At 40.1% G+C, this 16,171-nt stretch overlaps 1 protein-coding gene across 1 annotated transcript in view; it reads right to left on the reverse strand.

The window, feature by feature from the left end:
- The window catches only part of PRMT9 (protein arginine methyltransferase 9), a 32,633-nt gene extending 16,514 nt beyond the window's left edge, over positions 1–16,119 (reverse strand). Inside the window, exons 1-7 of the mRNA XM_010839162.1 lie at positions 15,723–16,119; positions 14,103–14,251; positions 11,451–11,687; positions 10,760–10,927; positions 7,657–7,759; positions 6,540–6,646; positions 1,289–1,481 (exon numbers count right to left, since the gene is read on the reverse strand). Coding sequence (XP_010837464.1) covers positions 1,289–1,481; positions 6,540–6,646; positions 7,657–7,759; positions 10,760–10,927; positions 11,451–11,687; positions 14,103–14,251; positions 15,723–15,911 — 1,146 coding nt within the window. The 5' untranslated portion in view covers positions 15,912–16,119. The remainder of the gene's footprint in view (positions 1–1,288; positions 1,482–6,539; positions 6,647–7,656; positions 7,760–10,759; positions 10,928–11,450; positions 11,688–14,102; positions 14,252–15,722) is intronic.
- Positions 16,120–16,171: the final 52 nt, after the last annotated feature.

The raw sequence follows: 16,171 nt of genomic DNA on the forward strand, positions 1-16,171 counted from the left end.
GACATGACTGACTTTCACTCACTTTGAAGCACCAATGTTAACCTGGGTTTGTGTCTGGAGACTGAGGTGGGATGAGGGGAGGGGTAAGGACTGAGGAAGGGAGGTGTGTAGTCATGCAGGGATGAGGACTTAAAAGAACAACAACAAAAAAAATTGTAACACTGTTATAACAGAAAAGAAATGCTGACAAAGCTCAGTCTCAGCAATGCCAAAGTATTAATTTAGTTCCAGATCACCTCAAAACAAAACAAAAAAAAATTAACAATTAATAGGGGAAAGCTTTTATTAAGTTATAAAGATCTTAGGCGAAAATGACACAAAGTCTTCTGTCCCCTGGCAAGTTTCACCTCAAAATCTTAATGTACTTAAGGTTAATATACTTAAACATTTAGCCTTACTTAAAGATCACCAGAGAAAGACTTGATGTAACTTTCTCCAACTCCCTGGGCTCTTTCTTTGCTCAGCGCAGGGCCCTCACACACACACAGACACATCAGGATGATACCAGCTTGTCCTGGTTTGCCCAAGACCGTTTCTCAGGAGCTGCTTAGTCCTGTGCAAGCCAAGGTGGCTGGTCACCCTACCACACAGACAACCTAGAGATCTGAGTTATGCTTCATTTCAAGGAATACTGCTAATCTGAAATGAAAGACAAAGAGAAAGCCTGGAAGACCTAGGTTATGATCACTGCCCTTGCATTCATATCTGGGGGGTGGGATTAACGTAACGGCACAAGGATAATTGTAACTGTTGCAGTGCTGTTTTAAGAGCAACCTCAGGACTTCCTTGATGTTACGGTGGATAAGAATCCGCCTGCCAACGCAGGCGAAACGGGTTTGATCCCTGGTGCGGGAAAATCCCACGTGCCGCGGGACAACTAAGCTCTCACGCGGCACCTACTGAAGCCTGCAAGTCCTTGGGCCTGTGCTCTGCCACGAGAGAAGACACCGCAATGAGAAGCCCATGCTCTGCAACAGAGAGGAGCCTCCACTCGCCGCAACTAGAAGAGGTCCACGCGCAGCAACGAAGGCCCGGAACAACCAAAAAACACAGAAATAAACAAGCGAGCCTCCTAGGAATACACGTGAAAGTGTCAGGTACACTGTACAGTCCCAAAAACCTTAGGGATTGTTTCCCTCTGTATTTAAAAGTAAAGCAAATAATCATTTTCATTACATACAGTAAGTGGAATCCCATGCCTACTCATAAGACTGTCCTATGTATTAACTATTTTAAACAATGCGTGAAATTTAACACTTAAAACCAGTAACTAAATTTTTATTTTTACCTGAAGATTGTTGAAATCTACTGTCATAATTTCAAAGCACTCTGTAAGAGCCAAATATCCTCCAGGAACTCGACTCATCTTTTCAGTTGTATAAGGTTCAATTGTTTCTTCTCCATCTACAGAAGAATAAGCTGGGCTCTGAAATTTCACATTGGTTGGCAAACTGATTCCAGCAACGTCCTTAACACCCACCCTGGTGAGAAGGGGAATGAGAGAGGAAAGGGAAAAAGATGAGTTGTTTGTTTTTTTTTTTTCTTTTTAAAGAATCAAGTAACACCGTCTAATACTGAATCCAGCAAAAATAAGCATAAAAATACAATAAAACATGACAAAGGTTTCTTAAACACAGTGACATACACAATCACTAACTATAAACAAAAACAAATAATAGGTGTACATTAAAATTAAGAACTCCACTCATCAAAAGATACTCAGAAAGAACGTTAAAGGCAAGCCACTGAGTAGAAGAGATTTGTAATGCATCTACTCAACAAAGGACAAATATCCAAAATACATTTTTTAATCCCCACAATAAAACCAAAAATGAGCAAAAGACTCAGACACTTCACAAAAGAACAAATAGCCAATATGAAGAGTCAGTCATGAGGGAAATGAAATTAAAGCCATGCTACCCAACGAACAGAATGGGGAAAATAAACAGTCCATATCAAGTATTGATAAGAATACAGTCTTATATACTACTGGTAGGAATATAAAATTAAAAAGACCACTCTGGAAGAGTTTCATATTTCATAGTTCCTGTTCAAGTGGAACGTGACTATTATTTTAGATTCAGTCTTAATATGGGAACCTCAAGGTGTCTGACATTTGCACTTCCAGAAACATGACCAAGGGAAATTCATACACACAACCACCAAAAGAATGTTTAAGAATGTTTACAGCTGTGCTATAAACACAATACTCCCCAAGCTGGATATGACCTAAACATCCATCACCAGCAGAAGGAAGGAATGCACTGTGGTGTATTCGTACAACAGGCATACTCCACAGCAATAAGAACCAACAAACCACACACAAGAACACAGACGTGCTGAAATAAGGCAGGCAGGCATGAGCATTCACACTGTAGGATACCATTTGTATGGAATTCAAAACAGGCAAAATAATCTATGGTGTTAGAAGTCAAGACAGTAGATACTCCTGGGGGTGTGGGGCGCTGGTAACTGGAAGGGGCTTCTTCCTAAGGACCTGCTGGGGTGGGGGTGGTGTTCTGGACCTTGATCTGAGCGCTGGTACACAGTGTATCAACTTCATGAATCCACCGTAAATGTATGGTTTATGTGCTTGCTCTAACAATGTTTGATGTCAGTAAAAATTTACACTGAAAAAAAAAAACCACTTCACTTCATGAGCATTTTAGAAACACCATCTTGTAACAGGAAACACTTCGACCTCCTCTCATACACACTCATTTATTAGCCTGTCTTTACAGGGCTTGAAACAGTCGACTACTAGAAATTATTTTGTTATATTCTAAAAAGATGGATTGTCAAATGGAAGTATTAATGAGTTTAACAATAACTAAATGAGAAATCACAAGTTATAGAAACAAAAAGAATGTGACAAGTTCCCTTTCAATTTCTTACCAAATACATGAATATAAATTTATTGTCAAAACTTCAAACAATGTAGTAAAAAGTGAAAGTCCACCTTCGCAGTATCCATTTCCTCTGTTAGAAGTGTGCTGTGTATCCCTCCCACCTTTTCTTTACGTGTGTAATAATACCTGTGGATACTGCCTCAGACCCACTGTACTTATTTTCCTCTGCTCTTAACTCTTTATTTTGAAAATGATTTCAAATTTATAGAAAGGCTTCCAGTGTCGTCTAAAGAACTCTCACATCCTTTAACCACAGTCATCGAGTTTTTAATAGTCTACCACATTATTTTTATCATATTCTCTCTCTCTCCACATATATTCTTTCTTCTGAGCCATTTCAGAGAAAATTGCATTCATCATACCCATTTATCCTTTCATATATATACTTCCGTGTATCTTTATTATAAACAAGGATATTTTAATCATAAGTTATCAAATACAGTATTATTTCATCTTCATATTAGAATATATTTCATATTCTGTATTTATTAACTGAATCAATAAATCAAAACTAACTCCCTCCGACCAGTCCCAATACAGGATCATGATTTCAATTTAGCTGTCCTATCCTTTGACAATTTTATTTTGTTTTGGCCATACCATGTTGCTTGCAGGATCTTAGTTCCATTTATTAATCTATTTGTTATAAATAGGGATTTATGGATTCTTACTTTATTCAATGGAACTGCCCTTATATATCTTGGTGCTTAAAATGTCCAAGATTTGGCTAGTGGGAGACACTTCCAAACATGCTCCTGTGACCTTTAACCACCCACATCATTTTCTTCGGCAGTTCCTTAAGTTTCTGCCCCAGTTATTTCACAGTCATCTTCAGTCTGTTCTGCCCCAGTCTGGGAAGCAGCCATTTCTCCAGAGTTATAATTCCCTGTGGTGAGGCATGGTATGTAAAAGCCAAGAGCTCACTGCTCCTAGAATTGTGGCTGTCTTTTCACTAACCGTTACTAACTTCTTTCCCTCTCTACATACGCAGCTTACCTGTCTCCTTTCCTCACCTGCAAAGTGAATGCTTTATCAGAGTGCAGTAAGTATGCAGATGGTTTTTTGTTTTGGTTTTTCCAATTACAGTGTTATAGTAAGCATCCCTGTACACATGTTTATTTATTAGGACAAATTATCAGAAGTAGAAACATCACGTAAAAGACTATACACACCTTTAGTTTTGTTAGATAACGCCAAATTGAGCTACTAAAATGTTGCACCAACAGGGTATACAGTCTCCCATATCTAAGAGAAAATAGGCTTCCCTGGTGGCTTAGTGGTAAAGAATCCATCTGCCAACACAGGAAACCCAGGTTCAATGCCTGGGCCAGGAAGATCCCCTGGAGAAGGGAATGGCAACCCACTCCAGTATTCTTGCCTGGGAAATCCCACGAACAAGGAACCTGGTGGGCTACAGTTCATGGGGTCTCAAAAAAGTCGGACACAACTCAGTGACTAAACAACAACATGAGAAAGTAGGATCTTATCTCTTTTTTGGGCCACCCTGTGGGGCTTGCAGGATCTCCCTTTCCCGACCAGGGATCAAACCTGGGGCCTCGGCAGTGAAAGTGTGGAGTCCCAACCACTGGGCCACCAGGGAATTCCCCTTATCAATCATTTTTAATGTTTTAGAATGTAAACAGTTAAAAATGTTATTCTGTTGATTTAATTTCCATTTCTCTCATTAATAGACAATTGCAAATACGTTTCAGTTCAGTTCAGTCGCTCAGTCACGTCCAACTCTTCGCAACCCTGAGGACTGCAGCACGCCAGGCCTCCCTGTCCATCACCAGCTCCTGGAGTCCACCCAAACCCATGTCCATTGAGTCGGTGATGCCATCCAACCGTCTCATCCTCTGTCATCCCCTTCTCCTCCTGCCCTCAATCTTTCCCAGCATCAGGGTCTTTTCAAAGGAGTCAGCTCTTCCAATCAGGTGGCCAAAGTATTGGAGTTTCAGCTTCAACATCAGTCCTTCCAGTGAACACTCAGGACTGATCTCCTTTAGGATGGACTGGTTGGATCTCCTTGCTGTCCAAGAAGACTCTCAAGAGTCTTCTCCAACTTAGCTTTATTCTAAAAGTTGGAAATTTTACCTCAGCTTTTCATCTGCCTTTTAACTTTATACTATCTTTCACCAGATATTCAATTTGTTTTTTAATGTGTTAAATTTGTCAATCTTTTATGGCTTCTAGATCCTCCCTCTGTTTTGCTTTGGAAACCCTTCACCACTTAATGGATTTTTTACACTTAGATACTTAATTCATTTTGGAATTAAAAGTAAAGATCTAACTTTAACCATATGAAGGACAGGGAGGCTGGCGTGCTGGAGTCTATGGGGTTGCAAAGAGTCAGACACGACTGAGCGCAAGTGAAGTGCTTCATCTCCACTTACCGAATAGTTTATCCTTTCTCCACTCATCTGAAATACCTCATCTGTATCACACACTAAATCCCTATAAATTCAAAGGTGTATCTAGAGTCGTTATTGTGTTATACTGATCTATTTTTTTCTATATCTGCATCAATAAACTACTTTTTATTTCTAGTTTTTATATCTAATAAACCAAGCTTCTTAAAACTTAAAACCTCTAAACTCTGGGAACTGTAACACTAGGAAACTGACTTTAAGAAATCATGAAGCAAATCTATTAACATGAAGAGGCTCACTAAAGCTAATATATTTACTGATATTTTAAAATATTTACTGATACTGATCATTTTTACTGAAGCAAAATTTATACACACACACATTTACTTACACAGAGCTGACAACCAATTATCTAACTCTAATTCAGCCAATCTGCTGGCAAAGGCCACTTTTTGATTAGTGCCTGTGCCCTACCAATCACTAACTACTTTTACTTATCATCCCGTAACATGCATTGAGGAGTGTAAGGAAAAATATACTATAAAGATGAACAGTAGTTTTCTACCAGTGAGGCGTTCAGGATGATTTTTATTTTCTTCTTTCAATCATCAGTATTTCCTAAAATATTTATGTGTTACATTTACTACTACTGAGTTATCAGATGGAGGGCCTCCTTAAAAAGTCCTGAAACAATATGGATCAATACTTTAGCAAAACAAAAAATTCATTAATGTTCAAGAAAAAGAAGTAACCAAGAAGTTTTTATAACTAAAAAAAGTTTTCACCTGTATCACACTGCATAAATCTCAGAATCTCAAGGGTACAAAGATCCTGAAATTTCATCCCACCCACCAACAAAACATAATACTAAGTTATTAAGAACAGAAAACTGGGAGAAATAAAATTATTTTCACATGGAAATTTTTATTTCACTCTAAAATTAGTTTGAACTTAGTATATTTCTCAGGAATCTATCACACATCAAAAGGATACTATGTTGTTTCAAAATTAAATTTTCCCCTAGAAAATTGAAAGCTGACTGTTAATCCAAGAGTCTTAGTTTTGAAGAAAGTTTTAAAGATGCAAAAAGAAAAAAAAAAAGGCAAAAATAAAATTAAGACTGGAATAAATATCATAAATTTAAAAGTCAGAAGATGATACGTTCTCATCCGAATGTCCACTAAATAACCTTTTAAGTACAGGCAACTCCTCAAAATTACTGAAATATTTTTTAATATTTACTATTTAAATAATCACTTACCTATGATGTCTTCTTATCTCTGCACATTCTACTGCTATCCCAAATATAACAGCACTTGCTGGTATAACTTTCCCATATTTTTCACAATCACCATTTTCACCTTTGGTCTAAAAATACAACAGTAAAAAATTATATTCTGCTACATTGATGTCAAAATATTTTTGTCAAAATATGTGTGTATGATGGCAAGCTATGAAAATTTATAAGAAAGCTTAGAAAAACAATAGTTAATGATAAGCAGATTAAGGGTTTCTTTTCTTTAAAAAGTTTACTTCCATTTTTTTACATATATATATGAATATATATGTGTAAGTATACATATATCATATATACTCATGTGTGTGTGTATATACGTATAAATTTTTTTCTTTTTTTAAGTACTAGTAGGAAGAATGGGAAGGAGGGAGGTGGGAGCTAGAAGCCTCTAAGTTTGTACACAAGAAAAGATCTTTGGGAATGACTTTAATGAAGAGGCCAAAATCACCATTACCTACTTGAAAAACAAACTGCTCTTCTTTCAACCTTTCATTAGCTATTTTAAATCCAAATGATTTTCTGTAAGTAGTCAATTCTTATGACATGTTAAAATCCTTTCTTTCATAATACATATATCAATATATACACGAAAGCTACAGTTTATGGGCCACAGTAGAGGATTTCAATGTAAAATACAACCTGGCAACTATAACAGTCAATTCTGTCCAGCCTAGGTCCAAGTGGTACCTTAAAATCATACCACACAAGTTACCCACTACATTCTCTTTTGGTAAATTTTCCAAATATACAATACGAGCAGTGAAGCTGTAAAGCTCAAAATACTTCCATTTCTCAACCTCACTCAAGAATTCCAGAGTCAATCCCTTTATCACATAACCTCAATTCCTAAGAACTCCTTCCTGGAGTATTTTCTGCCTGCATACCCCATTTGGGCACACAAGAATACACTGCACTATGTTATTAAATGTTTTTGTTCACACGGATCTCTTGCCAGCTATACAGTATATACCTCAACAGTGAGACGCATCTCCTACTGCTTTGCAACTATGCTAGGGGCTCAATGAACCGTCTACTGAATAATGAATTCTTAATCAAATTTAAGTGTTTTCAAGCTGCTTACCTTTGGCTGCAAAAGTAAATGTTCCCATGCATGAATCAAACTCTCCACAATTCCTTCTCCAAATAAACCTGCATCGACAGTTTCTGTTACAACTAGGGACACTCTATAGAATGATTTTTTAAAGATATATGTAAGTAAAATATCATGCTATTTACGCAAAAGATGTCAAAGCTGAGAAAAGGAAGAATATATTATAGACACAGCACAAATACAAAATTTTCTCATACATTTCATGTTTAACATCTACCCTTGCTGCTACTGCTAAGTCACTTCAGTCGTGTTCGACTCTGTGCGACCCCACAGACGGCAGCCCACCAGGCTCCCCTGTCCCTAGGATTCTCCAGGCAAGAACGCTGGAGTGGGTTGCCATTTCCTTCTCCAATGCATGAAAGTGAAAAGTCAAAGTGAAGTCGCTCAGTCGTGCCCGACTCCTAGTGACCCCATGGACTGCAGCCTTCCAGGCTCCTCTGTCCATGGGATTTTCCAGGCAAGAGTACTGGAGTGGGGTGCCATTGCCTTCTCCGAACACCTACCCTTGAATCCTAAGGAACTCTAATGTTCCTCTAAAGCTCCTCTGTTCTCCACTGGCAGCTTCCTGGCTGGGAAAGTCACAGACAACCTTCACTTGACTTGCTGCCTCCTGGGTTATTCCTTCATTGCCTAAACCCTAAGGATTGGTTCATATCCATTACTTTTACCAGTCCCCCTCCTTAACCCTGAGTTACTGGACATCTATCCCCAATATTCTGTAAAAATACTTTCTACCATCAATGACTCCCTACAGACAACAGGTAGTGCAGTGAGAAAGCCTGCCCCCCAAACCCCTCCTCCACCTCCATCATCCATGTGTATCTCTCATATGTTCACTGCCCCTCTCCCATCACCACTCGTGCTTTACCCACACCTGGACTTTTCACCAAAGCCTAACCCACAGACTTCTGGTCTCTGTCCATTCTTTCTAGAAAATCTCATTCAAAAACACACCCTAAAAAAATCTCTCCCTTCGTCGAACTTCTTTAGTACTCACTGCCAGTATCATTCATTTCTGTAGTTACAAGGAAAAGGTATTTTCAAGAATAATCCTTATCTTCCTGTCTTGACTACAGCTGCCTTGGTAACAAAAAGCAACTTTAGTATCTTCTACTGTGCCCATGGGCTTCCCAGGTGGCACTAGTGGTTAAGAACCCACTTGCCAATGCAGGTTAGACGTAAGACAGGTGGGTTCAATCCCTGAGTCGGGAAGATCCCCTGGAGAAGGGAATGGCAACCCATTCCAGTATTCTTGCCTGGAGAATCCCATGGGCAGAGGAGTCCGGCGGGCTGTGGTCCATGGGACCACGACTTCAGTTGGACACGACTGAAGCACAGTATGGCACTGTGCCTAAACCCAGTAGTGTATACACATACACAAGATTTTCAGTATTTATGACTGCATATATTTAGAATGCAAAAAGCATCTCAAATCATCTGATATCTTCAAGTCTCCAGATTTGCCCAAGGTAAAAATAAATCATTATTAATTATCGGGCTTCACTGGTGGCTCAGCAGTAAAGAATCTGCCTGCAGTGCAGGAGACATGAGTTCGATCACTGGGTCGGCAGAGCCTCTGGAAAAGGAAATGGCAACCCGCTCCAGTATTTTTGCCGAAGAAACCCCAAGGAGAGAGGACCCTGGCAGGTTACAGTCCACAGGGTTGCAAAGAGTTGGGCACAACTTAGTGCCTAAACAACAACAAATTATTATTATTATTACAAACCATATCTCTTCATTCAAAGCCAATACATCCTTTCTATAATACTATGTGTGAGAAAAAAGTGGATTAAGGTAATGTAACTTTGATTCACACTATGTACTGAATTGGGTACCAACCAAAAGTCACATTGAAGCTCTAACCCTCAGTATGACTATATTTGGAGATAGATCTTTATGAGGTTAATTAAGGCTCAATGAGGTCGTAAGAGTGAAGTCCTAATCCGATGGGACCTGTGTCCTAATCAAAGTGGAGGTGATCACAGCAGTGATCTCTCTCTCCCTGCGGCCACAGAGGAAAGGCCATGTAAGGACAGAGCAGGATGGCCATCTGCAAAGCCAGGAAGAGAGCTCCTGCCAGAAACCAAATTTGCCGGCACCCACGATCATGGACTTCCAGCCTCCAGAGCCGTGAGAAGATAAACGTCTGTAGTTTCAGCCACCTAGGCTGTGGTATTCTGTTAACCGCAGCCTGGTCAGTCTAAGACAATTGAGGACGCTGATTCTATAAAATGTGTTTAATATCTGCCTAAACAATCCAACAGGACTTCATGAAAACAAATAGAGACAACTGAAAAGCACAGCTATCATGTAAAGTTAAATATTCTTATACATAGATGGAAGAAGACTTTTCAAAATCAGAGTCCCATGTATGACACAGTATAAACAAGCCCTGTTTCAACATGAACTGAATTTCAGTAAAATGAAAAGAGAGACGACCCAGGGGAGGTAGTAACACAAGTGCTGCACAGAGAAAACTGTATCTAAGAATGATAGTTGGTTGGACCAGACGATTTTTCAATCCCCCCTAGCTCTAAAATTCCATCCCCTTGTGATATGGATCAAAATGAAATAACACTAAAAAGCTGAGACTTATGACATAATAGTCAAAGTATTTGAAGAGGGGAAGTCAAAATACGTCGACAGCTGATGCTTCCAAAGCTTTCATTTTAGCCAAGAATATTAACACCAAATGTGATTAAGTCCATCAAGCTTAATCAACTCTTGCATTATGTTTACAATTTTTAAACAGCTATGGACCACAGAGGAGGTATGATCCATTTCCACAACTGAAATACTAGAATGAACAAAGATAAAGTAACTTGCTAAAGCTGAAGTTTATTGATTGAATCCCTTGCTGCATATTTTTCTCAAGATCTTTAAATCTTCTTTGTCAAGAATATGACCTTATTATGAAAACCCATCTTATGCTGAACTATCCTGTATCTGTACCTTCACAATATAAAGGTTTCAGCATTTCTATTTGGACTAGAAGCTAGAAATGTGAATATCTTAATTCTTAAGAAATAAAATAGTGGGCTATAAACAGTAAAATTAGTGCATGGCGTAATACCTTTCAGGAATGTGTTTTGGAATTTTTATGTCAAGCGACTTCATGTGCAAGAGTTTGATCCCTTCTTCCATCTCGTTTGCTGCCACTACATCACAGGCCAGTTCATACATGGTCTTGGATAACTCACAGGCATACACAGAATGTGCTCCAGCTTTCCTGGCAAACATGCTACAAGGGGAAAAAGTGTTCCGTTAAAAAATAATCTACTGTTTTTAAATTTCAGTGAAATTATGAAACATGGAGTTTTCCTTTTATTCTTCACCACAACCATTATTGACTCTGCATTTGAAAAAAATGAACTAATATTCTCACCAAGAAACAAATCAGACAATAAATCATAACATCCACCTTATTAAGACAACTGTCATGCAGAATGCTAATTAGACTTTTAAAAACTAGACTCAACCAGAACATTAATGAAAAACCTACTCGTAAAAGGATTATGCAAAATTTCAATAACTCCAAATGTTTCTTGGTGGCTATGTCAAGTTCTTAATAAAGTAAAAGTTATAGCAAAAATGACAATAATAACAGTTGCATGAATAATCATAACAAGATTATAAGAAATTAATCTATAGATTAATTTATACTAGATTATTAAATTTCACTGTCAAAATTTTCCACATTTGATAAAATCATTAATTTACATTAGTATACATCTATATGTAATTAAAACACAATGCCAACAAACCTTAGTATTCCAGTTCCTGCTCCAATATCCAAAACACTTTTGGAGCCTGAACACACTGCCTTCTGGATTGCTGCGTTATAGATCGTATTCCTTTTGGTGTCATTAAGCATGATAAAGTGCCAGCGTTCCACCAACCAGTTTGCAACACGATAAAAATTCTCCTTTGCATCATTGAAATCAGGGTTTAGCTTCACTGCTTTATGAAAATACCCAGCTGCTTCATCTCTAAAGCCCATTCTAGAATGGAAAATGACAAATGAAACATTCAACTATACACTATCAATGCCATTGTTCATGTCACTTATCTAGCCTGAGAACCCCTCTCCAGCACCCCAAATCCTACCCAACGCAAGTGTCGTCTCCTTGGGAAGCCTTCGGTGAGGACTGTGAGTCTCATTTACTTCTTTCCTTTCTGAATCCCTATTGTATTTATGCATTCCAGGACACTAACAAGGACCTGACTATGAAATACTGCTTTACTGTCGTGTAGTAGAAGCTCTCCTGGTCATCTTCCATTTAAACAACTTTCTAGAACACCAGGATTCTAAAAACCACTTCCACTGTAAAAGATACTAACGCCTATGGCTAGCAGGTGCCTCTCTACTGTGCTTTCAACTGAGCAGAATGGTCATCAAGAGTTAGCCATATTTGCAGCCAGACCAATTTACACTTGTTACTAAAATTATATATTTTAATTAAAAATAACAGAAACCAAGCGAATATGACTGCAAAAAGAGAGTCATTGTGTCCGAAGGAAAAAAAATCAAAGGTGAGTCACCCAAAAATTACTACTGAATTATATGTGAGCAAATCAACAATAAAAGACGGAAGGAAAAAACTATCAAACCACCGTACTTCTTAAACCATCCAAAAACTCCCTCTCTTTGTAAAATAGCTCCCCACCTGTAGACCAACACACTTGTACTGCACAGAGTTAGCTGCTGTGTAGCTCCCACAAGAGATTTCAGAGTGGTCCATACTCTCCTGAACAAGTGAGTTACCTGACCACGTGCTTGGATTTACCGCAAACTGCTATTCAAATTTCTAAATGTTTACTCACAATTTCTATTTCTATACCTCTCTGTTCAGTTCAGTTGCTCAGTCGTGTCCGACTCTTTGCGACCCCATGAACCGCAGCACGCCAGGCCTCCTTGTCCATCACCAACTCCCAGCGTCCACCCAAACCCATGTCCATTGAGTCAGTGATGCCATCCACCCATCTCATCCTGTCGTCCCCTTCTCCTCCTGCCCTCAATCTTTCCCAGCATCAGGGTCTTTTCAAATGAGTCAGCTCTCTGCATCAGGTGGCCAAAGTACTGGAGTTTCCGCTTCAACATTAGTCCTTCCAGTGAGCACCCAGGACTGATCTCCTTTAGGATGGACTGGTTGGATCGCCTTGAAGTCCAAGGGACTCTCAAGAGTCTTTTCCAATACTACAGTTCAAAAGCATCAATTCTTCAGCACTCAGCTTTCTTTATGGTTCAACTTTCACATCCATACATGACTACTAGAAAAACCATAGCCTTGACTAGACAGACCTTTGTTGACAAAGTAATGTCTCTGCTTTTTAATATGCTGTCTAGGTTGGTCATAACTTTCCAAGGAGTAAGCATCTTTTAATTTCATGGCTGCAATCACCATCTGCAGTGATTTTGGAGCCCAGAAAAATAAAGTTAGCCACTGTTTCCCCATCTATTTGCCATGAAGTGATGGGACCGGATGCCATGATCTTAGTTTTCTGAATGTTGAGCTGACTGGTAATTTATGCACCACACTAGTGTGTGGTCCACATGATGAAGAGAACTGAGTTAATAGAACCCTTTCATACTCATACTTCTTTGCAAGCACCTCTAAGCATTCCACCAATTTTAAAGAAACGGAATCAGACTATTCATTTTGGGTATGCTGCTGCTGCTGCTGTTGCTAAGTCGCTTCAGTCGTGTCCAACTCTGTGCGACCCCATAGATGGCAGCCCACCAGACTCCACCGCCCCTGGGATTCTCCAGGCAAGAACACTGGAGTAGGTTGCCATTTCCTTCTCCAATGGATGAGAGTGAAAAGTGAAAGTGAAGTCGCTCAGTCATGTCCGACTCTTCGAGACCCCATGGACTGCAGCCCACCAGGCTCCTCTGTCCATGGGACTTTCCAGGCAAGAGTACTGGAGTGGGGTGCCATTTTGGGTATAGTATAAGCAAAAAAACCATTCTAGAACCCAAACAGTGAATTGCACTCTTACGAAAGGAAATGGCAAGTTTCCAGGAAGTTCTGGAGAACAGGTTTACAAGACGTTTCCCCAGCAAGGGACCACAGTGACTTCTCTGCCACCCTGGGAATCAGGCTATGTCCTCTCCAAGAAGGTCTGTATATCTCAGCCCAGGGAAAGGAACTCTTTCATGGATACCTGATCTCAGCCCCAAGGGCAGCAGCTATTACTCAGTATATGATGTAAAATTATTATATACTGTATCTACTATTCCTATATGCTTTTGAGTTCTCTTTACTTCTCCCTAGCCAAGTCTCTAGTCTGATTCCTTTAAAGTTAATAATTCTTTGGAGTAAACTTTCCCTGCTCAAATTACTGTACTATGCATTTATTCAATCCAGACAGATCCAGAGTAGTTCTGAACTTGTAATACTGAAACCACTGCATACCTGAAGAGATGCTCCCCCATACTGTTGCAAATCACTTCATCATCAGGAAACAGTTCCAAGGCTTGCTCATAGCAGCCAAGTAGGTCTTGTGTTCGACTGAGAGCATCAAGTTCTTCAGCCCACCTGAAGAGCGTATACTGAAAAGTTTCCTTCACAAAAGAGAACAAAAATTAGTCAACATAAATGATGAAAGAACGTTCAACATGGGTTGAAGAGTCCACAGAAAATAAAACTTAATGACAATTGAAAATCACCTTAAGTCTTATTTGGCTTTAAAAGACCGTGTTTGCTGAATAAACAAATGCATAAATGAGTATATATATTTTTAATACACACTGTCCCTGTTTTATAAGAGGAAACTAAGGAACAAAGAACTGAGGAAAAAGCATTTGGATGGATCCATTATTTTACACCTGCCTACCTAGAAGAGCAAACTCAATCTCAAAGTAACACTTTCTCCTCCTTGAGGCTAGCTGGTCCTGAAATTTACACTAAGTTTTTGTGAACTATAAATGTCTATATAAAATTGACATCTATTGGGAAGAAGTCGGGGAATTCTAGGATCCTATCCAAAATATCAATAGTCTTGAGGTTGAGAAACCTTGCATGAAATAAAGCGAAGTAGCTTCAGGTTGAAAACTGAATGCAAAATTAAACTAAATCATTTTTTGAAATTTTTCTAAAATAACCTGGGCGGGGTGGGGGTGGGGAAACGTACAGAGCTTCAACAGAGTAACTCTCACAAATAATCTAATAATTGAAACTTAAAAGAATGCATCACCAAATGATTACTTCAGGCTAATTGCAAATTTAATTCAGCATTCTCTCCACCCAACAGTAGACAGGAGAGACAAGTGCAAATGCCCTGGGGCAGGAACTTGCTAGAATTAGATACAGGAGATGACTGAAGATCACTGAAGGTGTGCAATATAACCTTTGGAATTTGAATGAAGTGAAAGTTTTGTAATAGAGGAATGACACCATCTGGCTTTTGTTATGAAAAGCTCACGTTGGCTTTGTTGCAGAAGACAGTCTAGTTTCCCGAGCCAAAGCATACTGCAAAAGTCAACAGGAGATGACTGAGGCTTGACTCAGGGTAGTAAAAAAGAAGGTGGTGAAAAGAAATACGATTCTGGATGTAAATTTCGAGGGTCAGCAAACAATATTTTCTAATAGGCTGGTTGTGGTTGCGAATAAAAGAGTCAACGGTGACCAGTAAACATTAATAACAACCACCAGACACTTAGAGTCCACACTCCCTCCTCCAACTACTGCTGCTGCTGCTAAGTCACGTCAGTCGTGTCCGACTCTGTGCGACCCCACAAACTGGTGACCATCAGGCTCCCCCATCCCTGGGATTCTCCAGGCAAGAACACTGGAGTGGGTTGCCATTTCCTTCTCCAATGCATGAAAGTGAAAAGTGAAAGTGAAGTCGCTCAGTCGTGTCCGACTCTCAGCGACCCCATGGACTGCAGCCTACCAGGCTCCTCTGTCCATGGGAGTTTCCAGGCAAGAGTACTGGAGTGGGTTGCCAGTGCCTTCTCCGCCTCCAACTACCTACGTATTCATTTACTTATACAAGAACAGAGGATCGACCAGCGAGAAAAGGGCCCTCCTCACCTTTACATCGTCTTTCAGCTCCGGCGCCAGGCTGAGCACGAGGAGGTAGTGGGCATAGGCGGTGCCAAAGTCCTGGGAACCCAGGCAATGCTCTGCGCTCTGCAAGGACCGCGACACCAGCTCGTCCCGCCCAGGTGCCCCGGCGCCACTCCCGGCGCCCCGGCGGGGCCTGGGCCGCGAGTTCGGCATGACAGAGTTACCGACCGAAACCTGAGCCGGTATCACCAAAGGGAAGATGTTCTGGTAAACGGAAGGAGCAAACAGTCTCGGTGACACCACTTCCACGTAACTAACAGGAGCGCCAGAACCTGCGCAGGTAACCTGTTCCCTGGCCACCACAAGCTCGCCCACCTTCGCCAGGCAGAAGCCCCGGAGGGCCGGGTCCCATTGGCTGGCGGCGCACGCTGCGCGAACGTCAGCACGCCCGACGTGAGCACGTCGCCCCCTCC

The sequence above is a fragment of the Bison bison genome, unplaced genomic scaffold, assembly GCF_000754665.1.
Source record: "Bison bison bison isolate TAMUID 2011002044 unplaced genomic scaffold, Bison_UMD1.0 scf7180017864114, whole genome shotgun sequence".
In the NCBI taxonomy this organism is placed as follows: Eukaryota; Metazoa; Chordata; class Mammalia; order Artiodactyla; family Bovidae; genus Bison; species Bison bison.